This window comes from Cetorhinus maximus, chromosome 27 (assembly GCF_964194155.1).
Source record: "Cetorhinus maximus chromosome 27, sCetMax3.hap1.1, whole genome shotgun sequence".
NCBI lineage: Eukaryota > Metazoa > Chordata > Chondrichthyes > Lamniformes > Cetorhinidae > Cetorhinus > Cetorhinus maximus.
This window is the reverse complement of record NC_135905.1, coordinates 8,331,575-8,351,391: the sequence shown is the minus strand read 5'-3', so window position 1 is coordinate 8,351,391 and position 19,817 is coordinate 8,331,575. Positions and strand designations below refer to the sequence as shown.

General features: G+C 39.9%; 1 protein-coding gene across 1 annotated transcript in view; it reads left to right on the top strand.

Annotated features, from left to right (window-relative positions):
- The window catches only part of LOC144668528 (glutamate dehydrogenase, mitochondrial), a 96,169-nt gene that overhangs the window by 27,605 nt on the left and 48,747 nt on the right, over nucleotides 1-19,817 (top strand). The window contains exons 2-4 of the mRNA XM_078530650.1: nucleotides 1,229-1,309; nucleotides 3,137-3,192; nucleotides 9,097-9,160. Coding sequence (XP_078386776.1) covers nucleotides 1,229-1,309; nucleotides 3,137-3,192; nucleotides 9,097-9,160 — 201 coding nt within the window. The remainder of the gene's footprint in view (nucleotides 1-1,228; nucleotides 1,310-3,136; nucleotides 3,193-9,096; nucleotides 9,161-19,817) is intronic.

The following is a 19,817-nucleotide window of genomic DNA, read 5'->3' as shown; positions in this document are numbered from 1 at the left end:
TACCAATATGTATCTGCTTTTACATTGTTGTTGACTAGCTCAAGAGTATAGGGACAAATATCTTTGAGATTGCTCTAGGCATTCACGCCACCAAATCTGTCCTATTTATCCCAGCAGAAGTCTCATCGATCTGGGAAAAGAGAACTAGGCCCTCAATCTGCTAATGTAGTAACAGATTTAGTAGTGTAAGTAGCAGAAGCCAATGTCTTAGAATCTGACCTAAACACAAACTGCTGCAAACCTCCTTGGTTTGTTATTAGTGCACTTTGTTGCAAACAGTACCATTTTTATCGTGCACTTAATTTGATTTTGTACTCAATTTGACACCAAAGTAGCAGCTGTAGCAAATTAGACTGCAAAGGAACCTCCATGGCCTTTGACCCAGAGTGTGGATCTTGTATTTAGCCCCGTCTATCTACAGCTCGACAGGTAGAATATTGCACCCAGTTCTGGGCACTGCACTTTAAGAAGGATGTGAAGGCATTGGAGAGTGTAGATAAGTTTCATGAGGCTGATTCCAGGAATGAGGAGCATCATTAAAACAACAGAGGTTAATGAGAAATAATAGCTGAAATGAAATTTGTCAGGTGTTGTTCACAAGTCGAGTACTTTTTTTTCTCCTATTAAATCCTTGAAGACTCTCACTCATTGATGTACCCATGTCTCAGCGGCCTTTCCCCTCAAAGGCAAATTATAACATCTTGCTGTTCTGACTACAGAGGCAATCGTAAGTCTCTAACATTGACTTGAGTCAATGGAAATTGGGAATGAGAAGACTTGATTTCTTGAGTTTAGCAGCATTAAGAACCATGTTTATTTTTTCTGTTGTTCACCTGGCCTGGGACTACGCTAGCTTGTTTTTTGCAGCCATTACCTATTTTTGTAGGAGTGGAAGAGAATTTGGGGAGTTCTGTAATTGAGGTTTTAAAATGTGTTCGCGAATTAACCATTTCATCCCAAATGTTGAGAATTGTTCAATGTTTCATTCTTCCCCACAGAGGGAGGTTGGTGGAAATTAAGAAAAGTTAGAAAGTAAGACTATTTCAGATAATTGGTTGCTTTAATAACAGGTAATTAAAGTTCTCTCAAACAACTTTAAATATTCCTAAAGATGACCTCTGACCAGATTTTCAAAAGTCTGTCTGTACATAGTCATTGGTGTTTTTCAGTTTCCTTTGTGCTGTTATGATCATACTCTGGTGACTGGAGTTTCTGTGCCTAATTACAGGGATCCGTTACAGCATGGATGTTTGTGTAGATGAAGTGAAAGCCCTGGCCTCTCTGATGACTTATAAATGTGCAGTGGTTGGTAAGTACTGAGATCAATTTACTGATTCTGTTTTGCAGCTTCTATGTTGAATAGTTCCATCTGTATCCAGGAGAATCTCAAAATTTTTTACAGTGCAGAAGGAGGCCATTCAGCCTATCTTGTCTGCATCTGCTCTCCAAATAAGCAATTCACTTAATGCCATTCTCTTGCCGCCTTCCTGTAACCCTGCAAATTGTTCATTTTCAAATAACAACCTAATTCCCTTTTGAAATGCCTTGATTGAACCTGCCAACACCACACACTCAGGCAGCGCAATCCAAACCTTAACCACTTGCTGTGTGGAAAATTTTTTTGCTCATTGCTTTTGCTTCTTTTGGCAATTACTTTAAATCTGTGCCCCCTCCTTCCCAATCACTTCGAATGGGGACAGTTTTTCCCTTTTTTACTTTGTCCAGACCCCTCATGATTTTCATTACCGCTATCAAATTTCCTGTGGCCTACTTTTTTTCCAAGGAAAACGGTCCTAATTTCTCCATCATATCCTCACAACTGAAGTTCCTCATCCCTGGAATCATTCTTCTGAATCCTTTCTGCACTCTCTTCAATGCCTTTGCATCTTTCCTAAAGCGTTGCACCCAGAACGGGATGCAATATCCTAGCTAAGGCTGAACTAGTGCCTTATACAAATTTAACATCACTGCCTTGCTTTTGTACTCTATGCCCAAATTAATAAAGCCTAGGATACTGTATGCGTTATTAACTGCTCTCTCAACCTGCCCTGGTACCTTCAATGTCTTATGCATATATATATACCCAGGTCCATCTGCTCTTGTGCCCCCTTTAGAGTTGTACCCTTTATTTGATATTGTCTCTCCATTTCTTATTACCAAAATTAATTACTTAACATTTCTTCGCATTGAACTTGATCTGCCACCTGTTTGCCCATTCCACCAACTTGTCTGTGTCCTTTTAAAGTTCTGTGCTATCCTCCTCAGTTCACTATGCTTCCAATTTTCGTGTCATCTGCAAAATTTGAAATTGTGCCCTGTGCTCAAAGGTCTAGGCCGTTAACATATAGCAGGAGGAATTCAGTCCTAGTACTATCTCTAGACTTACATTCTGGGAAAGGTGTGATGCAAAAACTAGAAATTTATGCGGAAACTTGAAATTATGTTCCCAATTAATCAATTTGGAAAATGCAGATTAAAACAGCTGAAGTGTGAGCTTTTTAACCACCCAACCCCACTAACCATACGATGCATTTTACCCATACCCTGATTCCCAAGATTCTTCCCTGTGTAATATATCAAATTATCCTTTTTCTCCTTTTGCCTTTGTTCCATTGGAAGCATTTATGGGATAGGTTGTACAAGGAAGCCTTGTCGTGGGATTAAAAACAAAAGGATCTGAATAGACCGTTTGGCCCCTTGAGCCTACCCTGCCATTCAAGTTGATGGCTACCTCAACTCCACCTTCCCGCATGATCCCCATATCCCTTAATTCTTAGCAAATCTTTTGTAGTACTCTATTTTTGTGTCTCAATGGCAAGTTGGAATTGGTTTAATGACTTGCAATTGGGTTTCCCTAGTTTTGTATAGGTACAACTTTGTTTGGTCATCGAATGACATGGCCCACGTTATGGACAGAATGCAGGCTCCAAAAGCAGTCTTTCAGAAGGTAGCCTGAAGCTGGGCTGTAGGAGTGGATTGGGGATGGGGGTTGGGTGAAAGAGACAAAGGAGGAGATAAAAGGACTAGAAAAATGCATTTATTTGTCCCTGCAGCAATGTGTTTAAGCCTGAAACTTTCATCATCTTACTAAAGATGAGCTGATTTCTCTATTTTCTCCTTTTTGTCTGTGTTCTAGATGTGCCATTTGGAGGTGCCAAAGCTGGAGTGAAGATTAACCCAAAGACGTACTCAGTAAGTATTAGCGTACAAGCCTCTTTCTTTTACTTCTGACTTGTTCCTTGCTATGCAACAAAATGCAGCTCATGTTGAGAGAGCAGGTAATTCATTTTCAAATTTTTCTGTACCGAGTATTTGCAAACAGTCTAAAATTGAGGATTACCCTTCTATCTATGTTTGCTGTATTCTGCTTGTCCCGTGTTTGGTCCCTTAAGTGTTAGTTAATTGAGATTGATAGCAACAAAGCAGTTGACATTTTTTGTCCTGCACTGCTATGTGGAGAAGTGATTTTAACTTAAATCCTGTTTGTGGTCGCTCCTGCTTGGGAAGAAATGAATCTAATGTGCAATTTTCCGCTACCGATAAGCTTGTGTTATTTGAATAGGCTTGACTTCCAGTCAAGGATAAATGGAAAAAAACAAAAAATAAAAAATACCTGGAAAAACTCAGCAAGTCTGGCAGCATCGGCGGAGAAGAGTACAGTTGACGTTTCGAGTCCGCATGACCCTTCAACAGAACCTTCCACTCTTCCGCCGATGCTGCCAGACCTGCTGAGTTTTTCCAGGTATTTTTTATTTTTTGTTTTGGATTTCCAGCATCTGCAGTTTTTTTGTTTTTATCTTTTGATAAATGGAAAAAGATTGCTTAAGTGCCCTGTTGACATGATGCCTCTTTCATAACATGCTGGCGATATTAAGAGAAACTGATCAATAATTATTGCAAATTTCACTTCAGGGCTTGGAGGAATGTTAATTTGTGAGGGAAATAGCTATCTCAGTTTAATATTTTCTTTGCGTTTTAACCTTGGTCATATAACAGTAAGCAGAAAATCCAAATAAGTGAAAATACTGGCTACATAGATAATGGGATTAATGAGAAAACAGAACAGCCCCAAAACTGTAACCACATATCCCCTAAGTCAATTAAAGGGCCAGAAAAACACCTGAAAATAAGGCTGTTGGAGCTTGCCAGCATTCCTCAATGCTCATGAATGATCACATTTTTTATGCATGATGCATTGCATGATGTACCCTTGGATTATCAGTTTGAAGAGATCACCAATTCCCTGCCCTCCCACATCAGGCATAAGTGCTACTTTACCAAGTCAGTGGTCATTAACATCTTATGATAAGTTATAGTCAGAGAATTGCTCAAATTGTTACTTGGATAAAGGGTTCTTGCATATTCCCCATCTTTTTAAGAAACAAAATCTAAGTTCAGGCTCATGATGGAATCAAGCTTCTGTCACTTAAATTAGAGGGATTATATGGTCCTTGCTGACTGCTGTTTTACCACAACATCTAAAAGATTTTGACTTCCTGATGACTCTCTCCTTTCTCTCTTGTCCACCCGTCCACTCACCAAGGTATGCTGCTGGAATACTAGATTGTGTTGTCATCAGTCCATAAGAGCCTTCAGTGGATGTCTTAAAAGGGAATATTTGATCCTGATTGACACTCCAAAGATACTAACTCTAACTGAAACTAAATATCTAGTGATGTAGGGGGACACAGTTCCACATAATTATTTCAGCATGTATTAGGGACAACAGGGTTCCAGTAATGGAGGCACACTGTGGTGTGGGGATCTGATATGCACTTATGGCCTGAATTCTATTGGGGACCTAGTATAGCGAATGGAGCTGATAAATGCATCACTTCAATGTAATGCCCCTATGAAGATAATGGGACCCCTTAACAAAGATTTAGCCCTTTCTGAACTTAGCTGGATCTCAGCATGAAGCCAGATATAAAAGCAAGGAAGTTCTCCATCACCAGCGTTTACAATGTTAGACTGAAAACGATGCACCTTGAGATAGGGACAAACACGTCCACATTAGATTATGCAGCTTAACTACAGCCTTTCAAAAGTTGATAATACCCTTGTATAATATCAGAATATGTTTAACCCTTGTATAATATCAATATGTTTAGGCTAACTAAAGTAGTGCTCTACACTCTAGAATAGGAGCATATCAATACAAAAAACTACTGCGGATGCTGGAAATCCAAAACAAAAACAGAATTACCTGGAAAAACTCAGCAGGCCTGGCAGCATCAATGCTGCCAGACCTGCTGAGTTTTTCCAGGTAATTCTGTTTTTGTTTAGGAGCACATCAAGGTTGGAGCACAAAGACTAGTAAAATGTAAGAGAAATGGCTCTGCTCGAGGATTGCTGAAAATATTTGATCAAGAGGCGACTTAATTTTTAGAGAAGAACAATGGGGAATTAGTTAAATTCCTTGAATGTTGAACTGTACTGTCTATGCATGTATTTAAAGTAAATAAATAATGTCCTGTAATAATTGATATACATAGCCATTTTCTTAAGCGTACACAGAGGTGAAAATTGGGTTATTTTGTAGATTCAGGCTACACTGCATTCAGATACTTGAAGCCGGTGCTGTCAAAAGAGAAGTGTTTTTAAAAGTGGTAGAAAGTTTAAAGTCTAAGACCCAGACTGCTGAGTACAATACCCTTCTGCTATGCTGTAGTACTCATTAAGACTTCAATATAAAATATGATCCTACAGCAATATCTCACTCATTCCACACCTGCAAAACACTTCTCCATTCCCCTTTCTCTGTTTTCCCTCTCTCTCTACCCTATCACGCCTCCAAAAAGAGAGAAACACATTTTAAATATACATGTGTAGCAAAAATTCAATGGTTGAGGTAAATAAACAAGTATATAAGAGTAGTATTCCTATTGCACTTCAGAGTAGTGACATGGATCCAGCTCACTTCAATTAGAAATAATGTGATGTAATGTTAGAATAGTCAATCAGACATGCACACAGCCACTGGCTGCTTTCTGACTAGAACCTGATCGTAGGCCACATCTGCTTGGCTGATTGATTGGAACAATCATGGGTATCCTTATATTTAATTGGAGGTTATCCCTTCTTTGTATTCCTCAAAAGGGAAGTCGTCATTTTGAAATTGTGGAGTCGTGTTGTGTCAGTTGCCTGAAGAAATGAGAGATTTTCTGTTTGATATCTGATCCTTCCACATCGCCGCTCAATTCATTAGTGCAATAATCCCTTCATCCTTTTCTGGAATTAAAAAGTGTTATACAAGACAGCCAGCAGCAGCTCCCATTTGTGCAAACTGTGCTTCCTGCATTTTGCTGTGGCCTGTCAAACTTGACTCCAACCAAGTTCTAGTGCTTTATGTTTATTCTGAAAGTATAAGGATTGAGCATGCTAGAACAAGCTGTAGGATATGGTGTGTCTAAGGAAAAGATACCCGTTGAAGGAAAGATTCCTCACCTTTTTTAGTTCTTCTGGCTTCTTAAGGTGAGATTCTTTTTTTATGGAAAAGAAAGTGTTTATTGACAACAAACCTTAAATTGGACTTCACGTCATTCTACAGAATTATAAAATAACAAATACTTTCTTTTCACCTGCCCTAAGATCCACATGCTAATTATCCATAATTATTGGACTCTGCCATACTCTGAATAGATTAGCAGGAAATCGAGCTGCTTACTCTGGACATTGTTAATGGAATTTCAGTGCTTTTTAATTATTGCAGGTTTTGAAATGTACTCTTCCATAGCTGGCAGATATTTTCCATTCAGGTTGGAAGCATTGCAGCAGGATTAAGTCATCCTGCATGAAAATTAGATTAAATGAAAGCATCTATTCCTTCCATGACCTATATCTAAATACTGGTAATATATACTGCTGACTAATATAAAATTTGTTATCTAACATTCTACTAACTGGTAGAGCATAGTAACCAGAATTCTGGTGTCAGGTCTGCCGGGTCTGCTTTTTGACTGGAGATGTCTCACCCTCAGAAATTGACAACAGCACTTGTTTCCCATTAGTCCCACCCTCTCTCAACCACGAACAGATGTCAAACTCACTGGTAGCTATCAGCAGCCTGCCCTCACCCCAGCAGCCTGCCCCCACCCTGGCCTCAGCCTCCCACTTTTCTGCAGCAGCGTGTTCCCTCTGTGCCACCCACTAGATTCACAAGCTCTTGCACCTCGTGAGACCTGAACACCTGCATCACCACTGGATCACCCAGGAGCTTTCTGATTGGATGCAAATGCGGATCTCACCTTGCATCTTAGTTAACCGGCATATGTGATGAGCTGGCACCTCCCATTCCCGGAACCTGCTGGGTAAGCAGCAAGTAAATTAAAATAAAGCAGACTTACAATATGTGTGAGTAAATGTATACGTACATACACACCTCTTGCATGTATACATATATTTATACACACACATCACGGGTTTATTGCAAATGTGCTTCCTTTTACTTATTGCTGTTTTACCAGAATTTTACATATATATACCTACCCTCTTTCGTCTCTGAGTACCTTTTACGTTTTGGGATTTTTCACCAATTTCCACAGAAAGAGGGTATTGAATAGTTGCATTTAAATGTCCAATTTTTTAATTTGGTATTTTTTTTAAATTAAAAATTACTAAAATGCTAATGAACTAAGCATTAAAGTCATTTCTCTCATTAAGTGTCCATTCTGTTGGGAAGTCACTGGGCATAGGTACTTGGCACAGGTGGTGGCACATTGGCCTTCCCCACTGTGAACCTGGAGGTAAAATGGGGACAGAAATACACACGCTGCCAGTCAGGCTTTAAACAAATGTGTTAGCGTAAGCATTTGCAGAAATTGTAGAGTACCCCAAAATCATTTCATGCAAGTTGAACAAAATGACCCATTGATGTGGAGAAGTGTAATGCATTGATTATTTGTATTAAGTGAAGATAAGTTGAACTTGCTTTGAATATACTATGAAATAAAACATTCATCTCTGGCCTCCATGCAGACACTTGTGAAAGACACAACATCCAGTTCGGATCACAGCGTGGCCCTACTGTCACACTCCTGGGTTACAGTATCAGATACTTAGATGCTGGATGGTGTAAGCATGACCCTAAACACAAGATGTTCGAATAGTTTACTGAAGTGGCCAGCTAAACTTCAATGAATACCTACAGCAAGATTTTAATTTGAAACACAGCCTTGCTCTAACATTGGCTAGGTGTTAAGCTGTGACTCAAGGTTACACTCTTGCCTCTGAGTGAGAACGTTGTGGATTCAAAGATCACAAAATCTCATCTGACACTTCAGTGCAGCAATGAGGAGGTGCCGTCTTTCAGATGAGACATTAAATCAAAGCCTGAAGTGAATGTAAAAGATTCTGTGGCACTATTTTAACATAGAGTTCCCCCTAGTGTCCTGGCCAAGATTTATCTTTCGATCAGCATCACTAGAATAGATTATTAGTCATTATCTCATCCCCTCCTTGTGGGAGGGGACTGCGTAAATTGGCTACCACATTTCCTTTATCACAAAAATGGCTGCATTTCAAAAAGTACTATATTGGCTGTAAAGCACTCTGTTATAATGCCCCAGGGTACCCCAGTCTAAGTTTCTTTCCTTTAAAACTATTCTATCTCCAGAAACCATTTTTCTATTGCTCTTTTTTGACTAATTTCCTGAGTCTTTTAATACTTTCCTATATATTCTTTCTATATTTCCCTGACATTTAATTATATTTTCTTTAAACAATAAATGTTTTATAGCACAACACACTACATTATCAGAGCATGTTGATATTCTCTAAGTTTTGGTTTGTGGTCTGATTTGATTACTTTGAAGTAATGTATGTAAACAATGGAACATTTTTGGTTGCTTGTATCATGTTTGCAATCATTTGCCTATTTGGTATGCTTTCAGTTGAATTAAGTTTTGAATCTGTTAATTAAGTGAATAGAAATGTCCTTGTCCAACATTATATTAAGAACTGGGTTTTGCTGATTTATGCCTGAACTGTAGGAAAGATCCTACTTCTAAACAAAATTGAGTCATGTTTTAGTCTGTGTAGAGCTTTGCATTGTACCATGGTATGTTCTAGACTGACACTCTTTCTGTAATATTGCAGGATTCTGAATTGGAAAAAATTACAAGAAGGTTTACCATTGAGCTGGCAAAGAAAGGATTCATTGGTAAGTTTATGGAGAATTCTTTCTGGCTATTTTATATTTTTGTGTAATATTCATAAGGCTACTTGTTCATCAGAAACCACCCCATTCATATTGTGGCCTGCACTAAACCAACAGACATGTGTTTTACCTGTACATCTTATAATTCAATTTTCTGACCTTGTTGACTTCAAAAAAATCTTGTTTTTTTTTAAATTCATTCACGGGATGTGGCCATCCCTAATTACCCTTGTTCAGAGGGCATTGCTGTGGGTCTGGAGTCACATGTAGGCCAGACCAGGTAAGGACAGCCGATTTCCTCCATTAGTGAGCCAGATGGGTTTTTACAACAATGGTTTCATTAGTCATTTAATTCCCGATTTTTATTGAATTCTGCCATGGTGGGATTCGAACCCGGTTCCCAGATCATTACCTTGGGTCTCTGGATGAATAGTCCAGCAGCAATACCACTACGCCATCGCCTCCCCAGAGAACAAGTGGAACATTTTAATTCATATAGCAAGCTGAGTACCTTAACTAGCAAGAGAAGTTTAAAGAGGGGCCTACTTCTCTGGAGACAGAAGTAGTTCAGTACAGCTATATCTACCTGAAGAATGTTTAGATGTGGGGAGCGGCATCCCACAGGGTTCAGTTCTGGGACAACTTGTGTTCTGTGTGCATCAGTGAATTTGGATGCAAGGTTAGAGAGTGGTGTCTTCTTGTACTGGCAGAGAACACTAAACCATAGGCATAAATAATTGCAAGGGCCAAAGGAAGCTGTAAAGGTCTTTTGATAACTGGACAAAAATATGGCAGATGGATTCAGTGTTAATGAATGTGAAATGGCAATTTTTTTTCAAGTAATACTTTTGGGAGAAAGCTCGATGTGTTAGAGCAGAGGGATTTGGTACTGCAGGTAAATGACATTAAGTGCACTGACTCAAGCTGATAAGATGATTTATTTTTTTAAAATGAATGGAATACTAGGTTTTATTTTTAGATTTCGTAGGATTTAAGGTCAATCTGTGTAAAACCTTGGGCAGAGCACAGTTGGTGTATCTAGTTTTACGCTGCACACCGTAGCGAGGGTACTGAGGCAATAGTGAGGGGATAGCACATATGCACTGGGATGCTGAATACTGGAATGCGGAAATAAAAGTACAGAAAGACTTGATAGCTTGGGCAAAAGTGAATTGCTACAGTTGCTTCTGAAATAAAAACAGAATTACTCAGCAGGCTTGGTAGCATCTGCTGCCAAATGTGTTGATGACTTAATCTCCTCTCCAATAAAAGCAGCTAAATGTTGATTTGATAAGGTGTTTGAAATTTATGAAGGGATGGGACAGAGTAAATAGAAATAGACCATGTCCAGTGATTTGAGAACAAGGAAATATAGATATGAATAAGGAGAAATGGATGGAGAGCAGGAAGACCTCTGTTTTGTACAGTGGGTTTAGAGACTATGGGGATACATTACCGGAGTAAGTGATTGGAGCAGAGACCATGGGTTGAATTTTTACCTTAATCAGGCAGGTTCCGTTTGGGTAGTTAAAGTCAAAATAATCTGTTTCTGACCCCAAATCTCCCATTTTTGGCTTTAAGTGAGACTAGATGGTGGATTGTCACGTGCGTTTTCAACTTTTAACTGCTGTCAGCCAGTTTCCCCAGTGGCAGGAAACCTGGCAGCTTTGAGGTGAGGATTTGATGGATTCGGGAGGTAAGCATCTTTATACCCACCTTCTGGATCCAGGTCTACCCAGCCCTCCTGCCACCAGGCCCTGATGTCTATTCCCCGACCACCATAATCAGGCTATCGATTCACTACGCCTTCCCCAAGTCCCCAAGTTGATGCATCTGCATGCTGTGGCCTTCACTCACTGGCTTCTTTCCCAACTGGAGGCCCAGCTGTAAATTAGGCCAGCCTCTGGGTTGGGAAACTAATTATTGACATCACTGACTTGCTGTACAGCATGTGGAGGAATCCAGAACTTTGCGTTTCCCAATACTTCTAATACACCTGCTCATTGCCCTTCAGGTAAGTTAAAGGTATCCCCCTGCCATTGTCAACATTAAAGCATAGGTTAAGAATACAGTTATGGTGACTTAGTGGTTATGTTACTGGACTATTAATTTAGAGGTCTAGACTGATGATCCTGAGAAGCCAAATTCCAATCCCACCATGGCAGCTTAAGAGTTTGAATTGTACTTTTTTAAATTCTGGAAAAATGAAGCAGTCAGGTTGTCCTCAAAACCAACTGTTTGACTCATGTCCTTTGGGGAAAGAAACCTGCTATCCTTTTAATTGAAAGAGGAGAAAGTGTATGTGACTGGAAAGAAACTTATAAGCAAAATTAAGTACTGTTTCATCTCTAGTCATTTAGCTCCTCACTCCTCTTACCATCATGACTAGTACCCTGAGATGAAGTCCATGTTCAACCAATCACCAAACCATTTTATTTCCACCTCTACAACATTGCTTGCTCCTAGCTTGGCCCCTCACTCTAAACCTATACTTAAGTTTTGATCATCTCCAGGCTTTTGACCTATATGTGACTGCAGTCTCGCACCATTATGGTTGACTTTTAGCTGCCCAGATAGCACGTCACTCAGTTGTATCAAACAGAAGGCAGCTATTTTCTGGGAGAAACTAGAAGTGGGATATACAAAATCCTGAGAATGAGTTAAAAAAGAAAATATGTGGTCGAAGGAAAGGGGAATAAAGAGATATGGTATGAGATGGGTACATGGGGTTAGGACTACTGTTTATGTGGAAGATTAACAAGCCAGACTGATTGAACCTGTTATTTTTATATCTATAGCAAAAGAAAATCCACAGGCACTTTGTAGAGTAACAGTAACAAGCAGAATACCAATCGAGACAGTTTAGGTGGGGTGCTTGAACATGTTTTGGGTGTAGAAGTGTTTTTGAGAGCGAATTCCAGAGAGCAGAGTTTAGGCAGCTGAGTAGGAGTAGGCTACTCGGCCTCTTGAGCCTGCTCTGCCATTCAATAAGATCATGGCTGATCTGATTGTAACCTCAACTCCACATTCCTACCTGTCCCCAATAATTTTTCATCTCCTTATCAAGAATTTATCTACCTCTGCCTTAAAAATATTCAAAAGACTCTGTTTCCAACGCCTTTTGAGGAACAGTTCCAAAGACACTCAACCCTCGGAGAAAAAAATTCTCCTCTTCTCAGTCTTAAATGGGCGACCCCTAGTTCTAGATTCTCCCACAAGAGGAAACGTCCTCTCCACATGCACCCTATCAAGACCCCTCAGTATTTTATATGCTTCAATGAAGTCATCTCTTACTCTTCTAAACTCCAGTGGATGCAAGCCTAGCCTCAGAAGACAACTTGTGCAATCCAGGTATTAGCCTAGTAAACCTTGTCTGAACTGCTTCCAACGCATTTACATCTTCCTTAAATAAGGAGACCAATTCTGTATGCAGTACTCAAGATGTGGTCTCATGAATGCCCTGTATAGCTGAAGCATAACCTCCCTACTTCTGTATTCAATTCCCCTGGCAATAAATGATATGAAAACCAGAAAATAGGAGCAGGAATAGGTCATTCGGCCCTTCAAACCTGCTCTGCCATTCGATATGATCATAGCTGATTCTCTGTCTCAAGCGCCGTACTCCCACACTCTCCCGATATCCCTTGATGCCTTTAGAGTCTAGAAACCTATTTCCTTCTTAAATATATTCAGTGACTTTTCCTCCACAGCCTTCTGTGGTAGAGAATTCCACAGGTTCACCACCCTCTAAGCGAAGAAGCTTCTCCTCATCTTGGTCCTAAATGGTCTACCCTGTATCTTGAGACTGACCCCTAGCCAGAGGAAACATCATCCCTGCATCCAGTCTGTCCAGCCCTGTCAGAATTTTATACACTTCAATGAGATCCCCTCTCGTTCTTCTAAACTCCAGTGAATATAGGCCTAGTCGGCCCTATCTCTCCTCTTATAACAATCCTGCCATCCCAGGAATCAGCCTGGTGAACCTTCGCTGCACTCCCTCTATGGCAAGTATATACCTTTCTCAGGTAAGGAGACCAAAACTGCGCACACTATTCCAGGTGTGGTCTCACCAAGGCCCTGTACAGCTGTAGTAAGACATTCTTGCTCCTGTACTCAAGTTCTCTCGTAATGAACCATTTGCTGCCTTAACTGCTTGTTGCACCTGCATACTTGCTTTCAGTGATTGGTGTACAAAGGCACCCAGGTCCTTTTGTACATCAACATTTCCCAATCTAGTACCATTTAAATAATACTCTGCCATTCTGTTTTTCTTACTGAAGTAGGAATATCCAAGTTATACTGCATCTGCCATGTATTTGCCCACTCTCAACCTGTCTTAATTGCCTTGAAGCCTTTTAACATCCTCCTCGCCACTCACATTCCCACCAAGTTTTATGTCGTCAGCAAACTTGAAAATATTACATTTGGTTCCCTAATCCAAATCATTGATATATATATTGTGAATAGCTGGGGCCCAAGCACTGATTCCTGCAGCACCCCACTTGTCACCGCCTGCCACTCCGAAAAAGATGTTTATTCCTACTCTGTTTCCAGTCTATTAACCAATTCTCAATCAGTGCCAGTATATTGCCCCTAATCCTATGTGTTTTAATATTGCACACTAACCTATTATGTGGGAATTTATCAAAAGCTTTCTGAAAATCCAAATACACCACATCTGCTGGTTCTCCCTTATCTATTCTGCTAGTTACATCCTCAAAAAAAACTCCAGTAGGTTTGTCAAACATGATTTCCCCTTCATAAATCCATGTTAACTTTGTCTAATCCCATTGCTATTTTCTAAGTGTCTTGTTATCACATCCTTTATAATAGACTCTAGCATTTTCCCTACTACTGATGTCAGGCTAGCCAGTCTGTAATTTGCTGTTTTCTCCCTCATTATTTTAAATAGTGGGGTTACATTTGCTACTTTCCAATCTACTTGGACTGTTCCAGAATCTACAGAATTTTGGAAGATGAAAACCAACACATTCACTATTTCCATGGCCACTTCCTTTAGTACCCTGAGATGTAGTTTGTCGGGCCCTGGGGATTTATCGGCTTTGAATCCCATTCATTTCTCCAGCACTATTGTTTTAGTAATACTAATTTCCTTCAATTTCTCCTTGGTTCCCTAGTATTTCTGGGAAGTTATTTGTGAAATCCTCCATGAAGATAGCTAAAGTAGTTGTTTAATTACTCTGCCATTTCCTTGTTCTTTATTATAAATTCTCCCGTTTCTGACTGTAAGGGACCTACATTTGTCTTCGCTACTCTTTTTTTTCTTTTTACGTACTTATAGAAGCTTTTACAGTCTGCTTTTCTGTTCCTTGCAAGTTTACACTCATTCTTTATTTTTCCCCTCTTAATCAATCTCTTGGTCCCCCCTTGCTGAATTCTAAACTGCTCCCAATCCTCAGGCTTGCTACTTTTTCTAACAACGTTATATGACTCTTCTTTGGATCTGATACTATCCTTAATTTCTTTTATTAGCCATGATTGGGCCGCTTTTCCTGTTGTGTTTTTGTGCCAGAAAGGAATGTATAATTGTTGCAATGCATGCATTTGCTCCTTAAATATTAGCCATTGCCTATCCACTATCATGCCTTTTAATGAAGTTCCCCAATTTATCTTAGCCAACTCACGCCTCATACTTTCGTAGTTTCCTTTAAGATTTAGAACCCTAGTTTCAGGTCGGACTACTTCACTTTCCGTCCTACTGAAGAATTCGTTGGTCATGTTATGGTCACTGTTCTCTAAAAGACCCAGCACAACAAGATTATTAATTAACCCCTTATCATTGCACAATACTAAATCTAGGATAGCCTGTTCCTAGTCAGTTCCTCGACATACTGCTCTAAAAAAACATTTTGTGTACACACTCCAGGAATTCATCCGCCACAGTATTATTGCTAATTTGGCTTGCCCAGTTTATATGTGGATTAAAGTTACCCATGATTACTGTGGCATCCTTGTTACGTACATATCTAATTTCCTGTTTAATGCAGACCCCTACCTTATCACTACTGTTTGGAGACCTATAGACAACTCCCATTAATGTTTTCTGCCTCTTGTTGCTTCTTAGCTCCACCCAGACCAATTCTACGTATAGATTTTCTGAGCCAATATCCCCTCTCACTATTGCGTTGATTTCATCCTTAACTAACAACGCCACACCACTTCCTTTTCCTTTTTGCCTGTCCGTCCTAAATATTGAGTACCTTTGGATATTCAGTTCCCAGTCTTGATCACCCTGCAGCCATGTCTCCGTAATCACGATCATATTGTATCCATTTACATCTATTTGTGCTGTTAATTCATCTACCTTATTGCGAATGCTCCATGCATTCAGATCCAGTGTCTTTAGACTTGTCTTTTTAATTTTTTTGTACTGTGGCCCTATTTGCTGCTAGCCCTTGTTTCCTCTGCTTTCCACTTTTGCCTTCTACTTTTCTGTCTTTCATTCCTATCTTTGTTTCCCTCTCTTGTGTCTCCCCGCTCAGGTTCCCATCCCCCTGCCAATCTAGTTTAAACCCTAAAAGCTAATATTCTATTAGCTTTCCCAATTACTTACTGTACCAGCATACTAACCTTTTGTGATTCATGCACTAGGGCACCCAGCTCTGCAACCTCTCTCCATTTAGATAATATGCTGCTTTTTTATTCTTCCTGACAAATGGACAGTTTCATATTTGCCCACATTATACCCCATTTGCCAGATTTTTGCCCATTCACTTAATCTATCTGTATCCCTTTGCAGTCTCCTTATATCCTCTTCACAACGTACTTTCCTACCTTTGTATCATCAGCAAATTTAGCAACCACACCTCCAATCCCTTCATCCAAGTCATTTATATAAATTGTAAAAAGTTGAGGTCCTAGTACTTATCCCTGTGGCACACCAGCCGTTGTATCCCGCCAACCAGAAAAAGACCCACTTATGGCTACCCTCTGTTTCCTGTTTGCTAGCCAATCTTGTATCAATGCCAATATGTTACCCCTTATGCCTTGAGCTTTTATTTTATGCAATAAGCTTTGATGTGGCACCTTATCAAATGTCTTCACACCCACCGGTTCCCCTTTATTCACAGCACATGTTGCTACTTCAAAGAATCCAATAAATTGGTTAAACATGATTTTCCTCTCAAACCCATGTTGGCTCTGCCTGATTACCTTGAATTTTTCGAAGTGCCCTGTGATAACATCTTTTTAATACTAGCTTCTAATGTTTTCCCTATGACAGATGTTAAGCCATTTGGCCTGTAGATTCCTGCTTTCTGTCTCCCTTTTTGAATAAAGGAGTTACATTTGCTATTTTCCAATCTAATGCAGCCTTCCCTGAATCTAGGGAATTTTGGAAAATTAAAACCAACATATCAATATCTCACTAGCCACTTCTTTTAAGACCACAGGATGAAGTCCATCAGAACCTGGGGACTTGTCAGCCAGCAGTTCGAACAGTTTGCTCAGTATCACTTCCCTGGTGATAATTTTCTTGAGTTCCTCCCTCCCTTCCATTTCCTAATATAAAGCTATAGTATTTCTGGGATGTTACTTGTATTGTCTATAGTGAAGATCAATGCAAAGTACCTGTTCAATTCACCTGCAATCTGATTTTCCATTATTAATTCCCTAGACTCTCTTTCTATAGAACCAATGCTCAGTTTGTTAACTCTTCCTTTTAAATATAGAAACTCTTACTATTTGTCTTTATATCTCTAGCTAGCTTTCTCTTGTACTCTAATTTTTCCCTCCTTATTAATCTTTTAGTCAATCTTTGCTGTTTTTTATATACTGTCAAATCTTCTGACCTGCTGCCCATCTTTGCATAATTATATTATTTTTATTTAAGTTTAACACTATCTTTAACTTTTATGGTTAACCATAGATGGTGGGTCCTCCCCTTGGAATTTTTCTTTCTCGTTGGAACATATCTATTCTGTGCATTCTGAAATATCCCCTTAAATGTCTGCATCTCAATTGACCTATCCCTTAACCTTATTTGCCTGAGGGCAGTCTTCAGACACAATTCTCTGGAAGCGACTTGACCACAGAGAGAATGGTGCCTAATCGTACCCTGCTTGACCTTGTATGTTTTCCAATTTGGAACAGTGCTAACAATTCTAAATTCTGAGTTAAATTCTAAAAGTTATAATAGAAGTGACCCAAAGCCCTGAAGATTGCAGTAATATTTATGCAGAACTGTTGAAACTCTGTAACAAAAACAAAAATAGCTGGAAAAACTCAACAGGTCTGACAGCATCTGCGGAGAGGAGGACAGTTAACATTTCGAGTCCGTATGATTCTTCATCAGAACTAAAGAAAAATAGAAATGAGGTGAAATATAAGCTGTTTGAGGGGTGTGGGACAGGTAGAGCTGGATAGAGGGCCAGTGATAGGTGGAGGCAAAGAAGAGATTGCCAAAGATGTCATAGACAAAAGGACAAAGGGGTGTTGACGGTGGTGACATTAGCTAAAGGATGTGCTAATGGTGACATTTAAGGGTAGAAAGCAGGGTGAGCAAATGACAGATGGCCCTGGTGGGGTAGGAGGAAGGGATCGAAATAGTCTAAAAGGTGGAGATAAAACAATGGATAACAATGTACCCAGTCTGGCCTACAGGTGACTCTGGTCCAGACCAAATGATTGACACATGATGCCCTAAGGCAACTAGAAGATTGACAATAAATGCTGCCTTGATGCAATCACAAAAACAATTGTAAAAAAAACCCCTTTTACTTTCACTGTGTAGACTTCACCTGTGTGTAACTGTATATGTACATCTAATTTAATTACTTGCAGATTCATAAGAGCGTAACATAAGAAATAGGAGCAGAAGTAGGTCATTTGGCCCCTCAAGCCTGCCTCACCATTAATGAAGAACATGGCTGATCTGCCTCGGGCTCAGCTCCTCATAGCCCTCAACTCCCCGATATTTCAAAAACCTATCTACCTCTTTAAATACTTTCGGTGATCTAGCCTCTGCAACACTCTGGGGTAGAGAATTCCAGACATTCACTACCCTCTGAGAAGAAATTCCTTAACACTTCAGTTTTAAATGAATGTCCTCTTGTTCTGTAACTTTGCCACCTCGTTCAAGATTCTCCCACTAGTGGAAACACCTTCTCAACATCTACCCTGTCAAGCCCCCTCAATCTTGTACGCCTCAATAAGATCACCCCTCATTCTTCTAAACTCCCAACGAATAAAGACCTAACCTGTTTAGCTATTCTTGATAAGTCAACCCATTCATCCCAGGAATCAGCCTAGTGAATCTCTTTTGAACTGCCTCTAATGCCAGTATACCCTTTCTTAAATATGGGGACCAAAACTGTACACAGTACTCCAGGTGCGGCCTCACCAACACCCTGTACAGTTGTAACAAGACTTCCCTATTTTTAAATTCCAACCCCCTAGCAATACAGGCCAAAATTCCATTTGCTGCCTTAATTACTTGCTGCACCTGCATTCTAACTTTTTGTGTTTCATGCACAAGAACACCCAGACCCCTCTACGCTGCACTTTTTTGGAGTGTGTCTCAATTTAAATAATGCCTTTTAATTCTTCCTACCAAAGTACATGACCTCACACTTTCCTGTATTAAACTCCATCTGCCAAGTTTTTGCCCACTCACTCAACCAATGTATATCGCCTTGCAGATTCCTTATGTCCTCATCACAACATGCCCTCCCACCTATTTTTGTATCGTTGGCACTACACTCTGACATTACACTCTGCCCCCTCCTCCAAGTCGTTAATATCGGTAGTAAATAATTGAGACCCTGGGACTGATCCTTGTGGCACTCCGCTAGTTATGTCTTTCCAACCTGAAAAAGACCCATTAATCCCAACTCTCTTCTGTGTCAATGCATGCTATTACATTAACCCCAATACCATGGGCTCCTATCTTGTGCAATAACCTTTTATGTGGCACGTTATTGAATGCCTTCTGGAAATCCAAATACACGACATCTACTGGTTCCCCTTTCTCAACTCTGCTTGTTATATCCTCAAAGATCTCTAGCAGATGTGTCAAACATGATTTCCCTTTCACAAAACCATGTTGATTCTGTTTGATTACGTTAAGCTTTTCTGAATGTCTTGCTATTTCTTCCTTAATAACAGACTCTAGCATTTTCCCAATGACTGATGTTAGGCTGACTGGCCTATAGTTTCCTGCTTTTTGGCTCCCTCCCTTCTTGAACAGCGGCATCACATTAGCGGTTTTCCAATTCGCTGGGACTTTCCCGGAATCCAGTGAGTTCTGGAATATTTTGACCAACGTCTCCGCTATCTCTGCAACCACTTCCTTTAAAACCCTTGGATGCAGGCCATAAGGTCCTGGTGACTTGTCTGCCTTTAGTCCCATTAGTTTGTCAAATACTTTGTCCCTCGTGATAGAGACTGTTACATGATCTTTCCTCCCATTAGCTCCTTGCTTATCTGATATCTTTGGGATGTTTATAGTGTCCTCCACCGTGAAGACTGATGCAAAATATTGGTTTAAATTATCTGCATTTCCCTGTTCCCCTTTATCAATTCTCCAGTCGCATCCTCTAAGTGTCCCACGCTCACTTTAGTTCCCCTTTCTTTTTATATACCTCTTGCTGTTTGTTTTTATATTTCTTGTCAATTTACTTTCATAATCAATTTTCTCCCT